The following is a 14,236-nucleotide window of genomic DNA, read 5'->3' as shown; positions in this document are numbered from 1 at the left end:
GGTACTTTTAGGATGCCTCATTTACATAGGGTGGTGGGCTTCTATCAGGCTATCAGACAATGCCTGATTAAAACCTGGTAGCTCCTGTGCCGGAGGGTATGTATCTTGTGACGGGCATTTCAAAAGTAAGTCAGGGAGGAGAGCAGAAGGCGCCCCGCTGAGAAGGGGAGTCTCCCCATTTACACCGAGCCAGCTTGTGGCTATCCGGACATGGGGAGACTGCTACCCTAAACAGCAGGGGTCCCCAACATAAATTTCTTTTGTTGTGATTCTGATATGAAAATTAAGTTGAAGTTTGCTTCTGTTTGTATTATTCGTGTGCCTTGGTCCTTTTATTATTGGTTATATAAATCTGATTGGTCCAGGCTTCAGGTTCTTTCAGGTTTTATTTTGGAGGGAAATGATGGCTTCAGATCAGCTATTCAGGAGCTCCCACAGAAGAACAAGTCAGGTTCCAGTCAGGCTTCCTTCTAAGGTTTGTACCCCTTCCTAAATTTGGGGTGTTCCCTAAGGGGGAGCGATTTTGGAACTGTCAGGCAGCCCCCTGAGCTCTCAGCCCCTATTCCTGAGGAAGGCCAGAACAGGCACTCTCTTGTGGTCTGCTGAGATCTCAGCCCCTACACCGATGGAGGTTGGAACAGGCCCTCTCAGGCTGTCTGCTAAGGTCTCAGCCTTATCCTATCAAAGAGCAGAGGTCTCCCTGGGGTCTTTGGGAGGGGCCTCACATGATCCCAGTTTGGGGGTTGAGTAAGGTGAGATTTGGGGACACTCACCACCTCATAGAGGCAGGATGCAGGTGCTCTCAGGTGGTCCCCTGAGTTATCAGCCCCCATGCCAGAGGGAGGCCAGAACAGGCACTCTCTGGCAGTCTGCTGGGATCTCAGCCTTCAGAATTCATTCATTTCAACCACACAACAGAAAGAAAAGTTTACTTGGTATATTGAGGGAGTGGGTGTTGTAGCAACAAACAGCACAGTACAATGGCCGTAGGTCTTCATTTTGGAGAAGTAGTGGGGCAAGCCACTTTGCATGTGGCTCCTCTTGCATGCAGTGTCTGCCATGTAGATGACAGCAGTCCAGATGGGTATGCATTCAGCACTGGAAGGTAGGCATGTGCCACTGTATATGTGATTTCCAGGTATATCATCTCTGCTATGAAAGTGAGGGTCATGCAAGATAAAGGCAGTCCTGATTGATCAGCATCCAGTTCTAGGCAGAGTCTCATACAGGGTAGCAGCTATGTGGTATGGATTAGAGCACTCCATGGCACCCAGTTTGGTGGAAGCCAAGATTTTCTGTTTAGGGGATTTATGACCCCAGTTTGTAGAATCCACTGATGGGGACCTGTTCCTTTCCTGGGCCCTTAATCCTAGCTTTCTCTCTTCAGGAACAACAATTCTTTGTCATGAGAATGACCCCAACTCTGAAGATACAATGTGGCCTGGACTGTCTTCTTCTAGAATAAGCGTGAGAGACTTTGAAAACGTCCTTGTGTCAATAGAACTCTGAAGCCAACTTGACAGGCTTCTGTTAGTCAAGTGTAGGAAAATTTGAGCATGAATAATTGTAAGAGTTGAAATGTATAAAATGTCTGCACTTTAAAAGCATCACATGATCACCTCAGATAAAAGTAACAACTTAAATATATTTAAAAGTGGAGGTGCTTAGGGAAAAATGGGGCTTGAGTATCATGTTCCATTAGTTTCCTACTCAATATATGTAGTAGTTATTAAAACAAAAATTTCTCTCCATATACTAATAAGCAAAAGAGAGAAAATTAGAACATAATTTTCAAGCCCCAAATGAATTAATGAATTTTTTAAATGGTCACCAGTGACCAATAATTCAGACTCAAAAAAGAAACGCCATTTTAAACACCTGGATGGAACTTAAATGCTTGAAACATCACCTTTGATCTAGTCTCTATTTCTGAACAAAGCCAGTCTTCTTTTAAAAAATATTCTATTATTCTTTTTATTTTATGTGTATGAGTATATTGCCTGCTTGTATGTAAGTACACCCACGTTGTGCAATGCCCAGAGAGGTCAGAAGAGGGCGTCGGATCCCCTGGAATTAGAATTATGGATGGTTGTCAGCTGCTATGTGGGTTCTGGGAATCAAATCCAGGTCCTCTGTGAGTACAGTCAGTGCTCTTAACCACCAAGCCATCTCTCCAACCCCCCCAAACCAGTCTTCTTAAACCTCAGATTGAATGTGAATCTTACTGAGAATCAGTTATGGGAAATCCAGGGTCCAAAGGACATGACAAAGACACATCTAACAAAGTGCAAAATCTCATTAGGATGAACAGTCCAGTTTTCCCCTGATGGTATTGCCTTTGCTGGCTTTTGTCTTTGAACCACCAGTTTCGTCAGGGGCATGAGGGAATGACGTTTGCTCAATTTACTGTATTCTTTGTCCTTTCTCTGATCAGTGGAAGGGATAATGATAGCTCTCAAACACCCATGCCCTAATTCATGGGAATTGTAACCATATAGTAACATTCTTAAGAGTGACTTTTCATATGTATCGAAGACTGAGGAACTTGGGGTGGAGAGATGGCTCAGTGGTTAAGAGCACTGGCTGCTCTTGCAGAGGACCTGGGTTTGATTTCCAGCACATGCATGGCAGCTAACAACTGTTTGTAACTCCAATTCCAGGAGATTCGACTCCCTCTTCTGACTTCCATGGGCACTGCACAACATAGGTGCACTTACATGCAGGCAATACACTCATACACATAAAATAAAAATAATAAAATATTTTTTCAAAAAGATAAAGGACCTTAAAATAAGATTATATTGGGTTATTTAGTTCAGGGGAATCCTTAAAAGCAGGGCCTGAGGATGTAGCTCAGTTGGTAGAGTGCTTACCGAGCACACATGAAGCCCTGAGTTTGCGCCTCAGCACCTTATAAACCAGGTGTGGTAGTACACACCTCTAATCTCAGCAGTTAGAAAGTGGGGCAGGTGGGAGATTCAAGATCATCCTCAGGACATAGCCTCAGATACATGAGAGCGGGGCAGGTGGGAGATTCAAGATCATCCTCAGGACATAGCCTCAGATACATGAGAGCCTGCCTCAAAAAAAATTTTTTTTTTAATTAAAAAAAAAAAGCCACGATGGTGGCACACGCCTTTAATCCCAGCGCTCGGGAGGCAGAGGCAGGCAGATCTCTGTGAGTTCAAGGCCAGCCTGGTCTACATAGTGAGTTCCAGGACAGCTGGGACTACAGGGAGACCCTGTCTCAAAAAGACCAAAAAAATTTGTTTTCCTCAGCAAGAAACAGACACAATACCTCTGGAGAGTCTCAATTAAGACAGGAAAGGTGCACCATTACTGTTCTGAGGCTGGACGCCAAGGGAGGCACCTACTAGGAGGAGCGCAGATGGCTGATGCAAGCAGTTGAAGCTGTCTACAGCCCCCAGCCACAGCCACAAGGAAATGGGACCTCGGGCCAGGAACTACCAGGAACTGAACACCGCCAAGAATCTGAACCGGCTTGGAAGCAGATTCTGCCTGGAGCCTCCTAAAAGAACCCAAGCTGGTAAGAAACCTTGATTTTGGATTTGTTGGAGATCCCAAAACAAAAATTCCAGCCAAGCCCATCTGTAGATGTCTACAGAGCTGCAACAAATTGGCATTGCATTGTTACCAACTATGCAGCAACTTACCATAGAGACAGAGAGCTAAAATATCACTGTTATTTACTCCAAAATCTCCAACACACCAAGGCCGCAAGCCTTACAGGAAGCTCTGCCCAAAATCTGGCAGGGAAAAGCCAGTCAAGTTGAAAACATCCTGAAGGAGTTGTTTCATCCTTCAGTGTGAACCACACAGTGTGAAGCCGGCCCTCCTCATCCCATCCGGCTCTCTAGACAAAAGCAAGAGTAGCTTAATGGGACTCAAGCTGGAATGACTTCAGTAAATGTGGGCCTGGGCTTTCCTCTTTAAGTCAAGGATAGGACAAAAGAACTTTCAACTCCAGCAGGAAAGCAAGCAAGATGGCGGCTTCAGTCTATTGTAACAAGCAGAAAGTTTTCCAGTCACTTAGGAGCTAATTGCTTCATTAGGTTGTCATTGCTGTGTCCCACCCCATGGAGGCATACAGGCGATCCGCAGAGCTCCTGGACCAGGGACACACAAATCTCATCTCTAAGGCTATCCAGGCAGTGCTGGGTATCACCCTTTTCTTTTGGCTTGGATCTTTTTAATTTATGCCAATCATTTTAACTTTTCTTCATTAAAATGCTCCATGCTGCATACCCATTCCCTTCAGAGGATGTCAGGATTTATGAAGATTTTTTTTTTTTCTCGTGGGCGTGCCTGACTATGTATACCACATGTACAGGAGCCTGCAGAAGCCGGAAGAGGATATAGGCTCCCTTGAAATTGGAGCTACAGACTGTTCTGAGCTGCTGTGTGGGTGCTGGGAATGGAACCCAGGCCCTCTGTAAGAGCACTAAGGGCTGTTAAGTGCTGAGCCATCTCTCCAACCCCAAGGACTTATAATACAAATACACTTTATTTTATAGGATTCTGAAGCTGAACGCTTGGAATTTGTTTATCCTTGTTTGACGCTGTTTGATTAGACAAGGTTATAGGTTAGTGGCAGAAAGTTAGGTGGTAACTATGACTAAGAATTCATTAGCTATAGGGAAGGAAATGGTACCGTGGGAATACAAGGCTCCCAAGGTCCCAGGGAAATTGTAAGATGGTCATTGGATGTCTTACTACAGACCAAATTGGGTACAAAGCCCTTGTGTTTGGATATGAGGGAAATGGAGGGTTTGATCACACAAATAACTACATCAAGCATGATACCACAGAATCATTTTTATATTACACATTGTCTTCACACTGTAACATCCACATTGATCAGCTATGACACAATTATAATAATTTTGAATATATGTAAATATATAAAACCAAGAGGCACTTCCAGTAATTCTGGCAAAAAGGGAATATCAATATAGTGTCTACGCTAAAAAAAAAACAAAACCAATAAAAATAAATACAGTTTAATATTTTCTGTACAGATTCTACTTTTTACAAAACTTTTATCAGCCATTAACTGTGTCATTTAAATACTTGCAGTGGAATGATACTAACTATTGCTACATATGTCAAGTGCAAGATATGGGTGAAAGGAACATATTTATTTCAATTGCAAAATGCACATTTAGGTTCTAAGTCTCACGCTTCTGTCTCTAAAAATGAATACATTTGGAAATGTTACTAATTAATGAACATATTTGGATTTGCTGAGCGTGGTAAGAAAAACATTGTTAAAAATTCTCATATACAAATGGTGCCGTCTCTGGACCACTTTGGTTGGCAGTTGTTTGAAAATATTGCTTTTTTAGGAACACTAAATTAAATTGATCCCATAGTCTCTGGTTTATATATATTATGCAGGGTTAAATGTTCAGAATTGCTATTTAGAAAACTATCCAGTGACATTTTTCTTTTTCAGGAAGAAATGATGACAGAGCCAAACAACCACTCCATTAGGAATTAGAACATATTTTTACAAGAAACAACATATTGGATTAATCATGCCAACCCAAACCTACTGTAGATTCAGGTTAAAGTTCTTTGAGTTATGTATCCTAACATCATTATAGAAAGATAAAGAGAATCTTTATTCCATTATTTTGCATTGAGGGCGCACAATGTTTACAAAAGCACCAATTTTCATTTTGTGATTAGCATAATAAAAATCTCTAGGAAGAGCTACAAGGGAATGTGGGCTGAGTGATTTTTATTTCCAACAGCTCACAGATGGGTCTTGTTGGTGCAAAACAATGGTTTGTATTCCGTGAGAACATATGAACTCATCAATTGACATTCATACATGAAAAAAATAAGCAAACGTAGAACATTAAAAATCCCATGCAATAGTTTACACAGAGTATTCAAAAGTTGTGATTTTAAAGTAGCGAATAAATATAGATTAAAAGTCAAGTCATCAAAACCCCGTTAGCATGTAGTATATAGATACGGAAGGGCCATTTTTTTAAATGACAGCAACACTATAGTACCGGATTATGCTTATAAATAGCAATGATGAAATGTCTTGATATAATATTGAGTTTCTGAGTCCAAAAAATAACAAATTGGAAAATTTTAAAAGGGAGGTGATGGGAAGTTCTATCAGCCGGTGGGTTATATACACAAAGAAGGCATTTAAAAAAGTGATTCTTGATTTCACACTAAACATCTAAATATTGTCATATACAGGGAATAAAATTATGAGCACAATTGCTTCTCTGCAACAGTTTTCAAGTGCTATGGGAAATTCACATTCAGAAATCAGTATAAGTGCTTGTTAATTAAGTCAGGGATTAATTTTGAGCTCAGTGTGTCATTTCAATCCAGAGCAAATAACTAAGTCGGTTTGTAATGAGGATGGATGGTGTCAGGCTGTGCGTCAGGTTTTACGTAGTGTTCGCTCAGTCTGCCTTTTGGTTTCTTGCTTCTTAGAACCATGGGCTTCATCATGAAAACAGTGGGTAACTTAGAATTTGGCATCAGAAACGTCCTCTTTCCTTGTTACAACAAAGAATTTCTGGTTATGTTGTCTTTACCAATACCGAATTAGAAGTGAAATTGGGGAGATGCTTTGTCCCATGAGCGGGGCTTATTATTTTTTTCTTGTTTCTTCTAAGAAGGAAGAATTTCAGTTAAAAGAAAAACATTCAATGAAACTGACATCTTCAAACACGAAGGCTCTACCCATACTTTTCTATGGATGAATCTCATAGTCTACCCTACCATTTGGTCACACTAGACAGATGAACGCAGTGTGGGGCGGGGGGTTTACCCATGACTGGTACTTCATCTGTGAGTCAAAATTAAAAGTTTAATTTTCTTAGTATGGAGGAATTTTAGTTTCTAAAAGTATTAAAATTTAGCATGTAATATCTATGATACAAATCATTTATTTACAGTGTCCTAAGAATGATAAATTGCTGGGTAATTTCTTTGCATTAATAGAACTCAGACTGGATTTGGAAAATGAAGTTCTTGGTGGTAATGTACTTTTGTCTAACTTGTGTACTTATTGAATACCCCTATGAGACGCATAGAAAAATCATTAATCATTAAATCTTGGAAGTTTTTTCTTAAGGATGTTAGCTCTGTGTCAAAATATGAGCATCTGGGAACTAGGAAGCTTTGGTTTATGGGTTTCATTTTAATCTAACAGAAATCTTAAGATAGTGAGGGCTCAAGGGAAAAAAAATCAAATCCAATGTAAGTGTTCCTGACAGTGTAGCATACAAAGATGACATCGTTATTTTCATGATTAAAGAACTAGGTTTTAATGTCAAATAAGGAAATGAGTCTATACAGAGTCACGATGAGAATTTCTTACTCATATGGAGGATGCTTGGCTTTTCCTCAGTGTGCCCCAACCCTTCAGAAGAATAGATCCAATAGTGCCAACACATGATAATGCAATTCATCTTGAGAACACCATGTATCTTTAGACAGGAGATGTGAAATCATATAGTCTTCAGCTCAAAAGCTAATTTTGTTTCTCCTGCTTACATTAAAATAACTGAGGGATAAATATTTTCTTTTGAATTAGCAGATGGAGTTCCCCCAATTTCATTTGCGTCTGTAGCCTTATTTTGCATATTCACACACAAAAGTTGGAATATCTTTGTCACCATTTTTAACCAGCTGTTAGGATAATACTGTCAACCTAAAGACCATTTTCCAGATGAGGCAAAAAGCAGTAGTATTTTAACAGTTTTTGTAATACATAAATAGTTCTTGTTCGATGATAATGTTCACTGTGTGGTACAAATACTTATGCAGATCTCAATGTAAAGTATCTAAATCACAATTTGTGGTTTGACTAACTCGGAGCCAATAGCTTAAGTCATTACTAATTTAATTTCCAAAAAGAACCTGAATGTTTTCTGGAGGAACAAACTGAGGTGACATGAGTACAGGAACACAAATTTCTCCTTGATTAGACATTCCAAGAATAATTTCATTCTGGGACCTTGCTTTAATTTGAATTTGCTTTGAATGGGTTTAAAGAGGCACCAACAGTATCAGCAGGTGCATAGTTTTCTTTCATAAATTCATGAAACAAATGACCTAGAACAATGATCTTAAAATATTTCATTGCTTACAAGGCAAGATAATTCAAGAAGATAATTTCAGCTTCAAAGCACATGGTTATTTTGGCATTTAATTATCTCGGGCTGAGCTATTGGCATCCAAAGTTTTGCTGTCCTTTTTTTTTTTTTTTGGTCCCTATACACATTAGGGATGGCCTGAAGAATAAAGGGACCCTTGATTTAGTCTGTAGAAGTCCACAGAACACTGTAGTACCTTTCAGCCAGCTGAAAAGGCAGTTTAATTGCAAATGGCACAAAAATCAGGAACGGCATTTAATGGAACCAGGATTAGGAAGAGGAGAGGGATAACGAGATCCGGATCACAGTTTTCACTATTATGTTAAGGGATTTCATATGTGAGGCGGAGAGTAGAGGTGCCCATTTCCTGGAAGCACCAGGTCTACTTCCCAAAGCAGAATATACATGAGTTTTAGATCACTCCATTCTCATTAGGAGTTGCTCACCACACAAATATTTCGCTTTTATAAAGCAGTCAAATCAAGCTTTAGACTTTATTTACAATGGTATTTTTTCATATTTTTATTACTTAGAAAATAATTTATATTTCTCCATCATTTAAACAAAGAATAGGCCTGAGTCTCATGCCTTTTGCACATCTTTTATCTTCAAGAAAGTTCTCTGGGAAAGAAAGGCAGAAGACATAGGAAAATTGCAAATACATACATCTAATGAACAGTATGCATGATTTCCAATTCCTTTTCTTTAGTATTACTGGGTTGCCGTGGTTAGCATTTGTTCTGGAATTCAACCAAAATAGGACAGACAGAACTAGGTATTATGATTGTAGAAAAGCAGATATTGTCAAACATGAGGAAATTCCTTCATCTGTCAGATGGAAACCAACAGAAATCCCTGGTACTAAGCTCCTGAACTCAGCTTTCACTGAGAGCAAAATCAGATCTTACATAAATGACAAGAAAACCAAATTATTTTACAGTTAAGTAAAAAAAGCTGAAGTGGTGTTTCCACTAAGGAAATAATATTCAAAAGGTCAGCCCGCTTTGATCACCGCAAAGGCATTCCATTGGCAAGTTGAAAACGACTCTGGTAACAAGCAGAATATATTTAGGCTTTTACCCCACAGAGAGTCACTGTTTCCAATTTCTCCTACCACCAACATGTATGGCTTTCTATCAAACTATCCTTTCCCTGAGTGGGTAGAAACCACTTCACTGGGAGACCTGAGTTTATCTAATCGCACCTATATAGGCTCATATAAAACTGTAGGAAATTGCATCAAGCACATTGGCACCACAGGAAATAAGCTCTGGGGTTGGAGGCAAACAGTAGTATCTCTGTTGCCAGGAACGGGGGCAACATCACTCATGGGAAATGTCTATGTCCTTTTGAGGTGTACCAGGTGGATATGAAGGTCACACAGTTGTTGACTCTCCACCTCTCCCTTCATTTCAGATGAGTTTTGGTTAAAATAGGACAATTTTTTTTTCTAAGAAGAAAAATGCTTAGATAAATCTCCCTGGATGGATGAACACAATTCAGGAATAAGGAGGTTCAATTTGCTTTGGTCGTTCTTATTCCTATTATTTCATATACCTTAAAACAAACCAGGCAGTTTGCTGAGATCCCCACTATGCAACCAGCCTGGCTTGGCTTCTGCAGCTTTAACAAAATGGCAGTTGCACATTTGCATTGGATGTACTAATCCATTCGCTCCACACATAGCTTTTTGTCTGCTTGTATTTGAGAGACACATCCAGAGACGGGAACGAGCTTTCATGCAGATGCGAGGGGTGAAGGTGCTTTTGCCTGGAGTTCTTATGGCAGGGGAGGGAGAACAGTTACCTTGACTGGGGAAGCGTACTTGCTTCAGAATAGATTTTGCAAACAGAGACGCATAGGCAACACCAAGAACGTGGAAATGATTCAGGACTTGTTAGGTAGAGAAGACCTGGTGTGACCGCAGAGACCTCGTGATAAATATTCTAGTTGTGTTGGCAGACTCTGCACCTTGTTTATCCTCTTTATGTGCTCTTATTTCCTAGAAAATCTATCTTGAAATCATGTTTCATTTTTAAATTTTATTATCTTTGTCTAATTGAGGAAAAATGCTGTGGATCATTGTAACATCAAAGGAGAGAGTGGGATACCCATGTATAGGAAACAAAATAATTTTGAATGTAAACAATCTTTCCTATGATTTCTGAGGTCGTGAAGAAGTAGATATCAACACCCATGTCTTCTTAGGGACTAAGACTATGGAAACCTATTTACACAGAACAGAAGGAAGAATTGTAGGCAACAGGGTTTAGAGAGAAAGGGGCACCAACTGTAACAATTTAGTTAAAGTCTTTTATCTGGGAAATAAACTCCAAATTCATTTAGCAAAGGGTACTACTGAAAAAGTGTCTCTGCAGTATTTTAATAGCAAAATTAACTGTGTCAGGTTACACGATTCAAACTAGAATGGATAGATGATGGACCCTCCTCAGACACCATGCAAATGAATCATCACTCTGTTACTGGGCTTGGAGATAGCTACAATGTATAAAAATGGTGATTAAAATATAACTATAAAAATGTTTCCCTTTTCCCTTTTTCTTAAAAAAAAAAAAGAGTTTACTATCTACAGAAACAAACAAAAAAGTCTTGATATTTACATCACGGTAACTAGTCATGACATATATAATAATATGAATTGAAATGTGGAAAGTGAGTATCTTTTTAAATAGCGGTTTGGCTCACAGCATAAACAAGTGTAGATAAACAACAACAACAAAAGACAATTCAAAAAGCAGCTTTCAACAATAGCCTACCCCCAAACAACCCCTCTATAACCTTCCTGCAAAGTAAGCAGGACAGTGGACCAAGTGCCAGAGCCATGCTACCCACCACACTGTATGGAACTCACAACAGGGATGTCAGGCAGCGTAAAAAGTCACCCCCAGATCCAGTCAACAGTTGCGAAGTTCTTCCTACGTCAACTTCCAAACAGTGACACTCAGTTGACAATTTTTCCTTCTCGTATAGTTCATAGTGGGTTTGCTTTCTTTTGTTTTCTTTCCTTCCTTCCTTCTTTCTAAAACACATTGTTTCAGCAAGAAGACACAGGTTAGCAAAGGCAGTTTCCTGGGTCTTTTCTGGCACCCTTTTAGGACTCTTACCTGATGAAAAGAACTGACTCCATTTCCTCTCCGGTGTTCACATGTAAAGAATCCAATTCCCTTCCATGGTGATTTGATCTTAGATGAGTGACACACATACTCATAAGCATCTCCTGTACATTCATGAGGCATAGACCAGGCAGCCTCAGTCTTGCAAGTATGTGGTTGGTGGTAGAGCGTCTCCAAGTGGTGTACAGCAGTAGTACCAATCGTGGCCCACAGATGCCCTCTCTCTGCAAAGGAGCCTTCCCGAGCTAAACGGAGGAGTGCTGGCTTTCAAAAAAAACACTCTAGAATGAACTTCCTTCCATATACTGAATCATCTGATACAATGATTCCACTAACAACTAAAACCAAGAATGTCTCCCTTTACAAACACACATACACATGGTGTTGGCAGGATGCATCAGAATTCAAATAATGCTGTGGAGCTTTCATCCCTCAAGCTTCTTAGTTGGTAGCCTACATTTGCTGGCATTGTTAACCTGCTAAGCTGCACATTTCCCTCAGGACTTTCCTGTCCTTTGTGATTTCTTATGTCACAGTGACCTCTATATATCTTAATGTTGCTACATTGTGGAGCCAGTGGTCCTGGCTTTCAGTGTGTATGCGTGAATGTTTTACATGAGTCTATGTGGGAACTTATATATTTACACACACGCACACCATATATTTCTTCCTAAAAAAAAAAAAATTCCTTAGAAGCTGGTGTCTCAAAGTGAAAGCTTCTTTGAGCAAGAATCTTCAGCAATGTACCTCGCTGTAAAAATAAACACACAAAATGTGAATAATTCCCAAACGCCTTTGCGGTTTGCCCATCTTCTGGTATTTCTACAGTGTTGTGTCTAAGTGTTGTGCTGGCTTAGAAAAGTGTCTGGGACAAGTCATCCTGTCTGCAGTCAGACCTTGCTCTACCCACGGTCACAGGCCCGGCTGTGGGACCGGGATCTCCTCTGCTCTTGGCCTTCCCTGCTCTTCCTCTTCCTCCTTGATGGCCTGGATCTCCTCTGCCGAATGCTGCTGAGGTGCCTGGTCCAGGGACTGGCTTTCTATGCCTGCCAACCGCTGTTCCTCTTCAATCACTTTCTTCCACATCGTGTGGTTCTGCAGGAGGTGCTGAGTTATTTGGCAGTAAACTTTCCTCCTTTTGAAAGTTTTCTTTCCTTAAAAGCAAAAACCAGCACATTAAACTATTGGTGTGCTGTATATATTTATTTATTTTCATACTGTTAATAGCAGTTAAGTATCACAGACACTGTATCTGTCAATTTCACTTGCTTTACATAGTCCAATAATGTAGTTTTCAAGAGTGGGGAAATAAAAGGAAAATGTTAAACTATTACTGAGAAAAGTGTGAATATATAATATTTGGTGATGTCTGCAGTAGATTCTGCCTGTATCTTTAAAAAAACAAACTGTGGGGCTGGAGAGATGGCTCAGTGGCTAAGAGCACTGACTGCTCTTACAGCGGACTTGAGTTAGATTCCCAGCACCCACATGGCAGCTAAGAACTGTCCATAACTCCAGTTCCAGGGGATCTGAAAGCCTCTTCTGATCTGTGTGGACATTGTATGACACAGGTGCACTTGCATGCATATGTGTAGTTGTGCCTGTCCATGTTTTTTGAGTCTGTATCTCTCATTATGGCTGGAGCTCACCAGTGATTACCAGATGTGCTGGAGCACCTGGAGTCTAACTACAGACATCTTCGTGAAAGTGCTAGTGATTCTTTTACCAGTTTCATTTAAGAAGATGCAGGAATTTTCTTGCACTAGAGAACAGTGAGATCAATTTGTAAAATGTTGTGTGGAAAAAACATTTCCAGGTCCTCTGCAAGAGCAGCCAGTGCTCTTAATCACTTAGCCATCTCTCTAGCCCTCTGAATTATTTTTGAATCATATGAATACTTATATATTAAATTAAATAAATGCTGGGAGCTAGGAACATAGGAACAGAGTTGTAAGTAATTAATTTTTTAGTGTATTCATGAGATGGAACCATCAGTACAACTACTTAAGCAAGTGGGAAATATTTTTCTGTGTACTTTTAAAAAACAGCTTTATCACTTTTATTTTGTGTGTATTGCCTGCATGTAGGTAAGTGCACCAGTGTTGTGCAATGCCTACAGAGGTCAGAGGCTGTCGGGTCCCCTGGGACTGGAGTTATGGACAGTTGTTAGCTGCCATGTGGGTGCTGGGATTCGAACCTGGGTCTTCTGCAAGAACAACCAGTGTTCTTAACCACTGAGCAATCTCTCCAGCCCCCAGACTTTTTTTTTTTTTAATTGTTGTTTTAGCTATCTTTTGACTGTCCTGGGACTCACTATGTAGACCGGACTGGCTTTGGACTCAGATCAGCCTGCCTCTGCCTCCTGAGTGTTGGGGTTAAAGGAGTACACCACCATATCCAGTTTTCAGCATACTTTGAAACAAAGATCGATTAAGGCTCAGAGTTTGCCTTGTACTCTATGGGAGAATACACTTGTAAGCCAGAAACTGAATACACGTGCTATTTTAGAACAGATAGAGCCTTATTGTTTGTGAGGGTTAGTATTAACTGTCAACCTGACAGAAATTAGAATCACTTGGGAGATTGTCCTCTGGGAATGTCTATGGGGGGTGGGAAGAAGCATCCACTGTGGGAGGGGTCACTCCCCTGATCCTGGACTCTGTACAAGTGGAGAAAGTGAGCTGAGCACTAGCATGCATTCATGGATTCTTTGCTGCCTATTTCTTGGCTGTGAACACGCTATGACCAGCTCTCTCCAGCTCCTGCGACCTCCCCCAACGATGGGCCGTAACCTGGACAATAAGAGAAAGCCTTTATCCCCTCAGTTGTTTTTGTCAGGGTATTTTATCACAGCAACGAAAAAGTCACCGAGACACTACTGCTCTTACTGTGACTAAATTTTAGCCAAGTGACCCAGTCTCCATCCTAACCTCCAGTTTCTAGGAC

The 14,236-nt window shown here is 40.4% G+C and overlaps 1 protein-coding gene across 3 annotated transcripts in view; it reads right to left on the bottom strand.

Annotated features, from left to right (window-relative positions):
• Nucleotides 1–4,821: 4,821 nt before the first annotated feature.
• Pde3a (phosphodiesterase 3A) overlaps nt 4,822–14,236 on the bottom strand; it is a 332,456-nt gene continuing 323,041 nt past the window's right edge. For all 3 annotated transcript variants that reach the window (XM_008851600.3, XM_029555236.1, XM_029555235.1), the window contains one exon: nt 4,822–12,444. In XM_008851600.3, the coding sequence (XP_008849822.2) occupies nt 12,203–12,444 (242 nt within the window). In that variant the 3' untranslated portion in view covers nt 4,822–12,202. The remainder of the gene's footprint in view (nt 12,445–14,236) is intronic.

This window comes from Nannospalax galili, unplaced genomic scaffold (genome assembly GCF_000622305.1).
Source record: "Nannospalax galili isolate Female #2095 unplaced genomic scaffold, S.galili_v1.0 scaffold1086, whole genome shotgun sequence".
NCBI classification, from domain to species: Eukaryota; Metazoa; Chordata; class Mammalia; order Rodentia; family Spalacidae; genus Nannospalax; species Nannospalax galili.
This window is presented reverse-complemented; position numbering and strand designations above follow the sequence as displayed.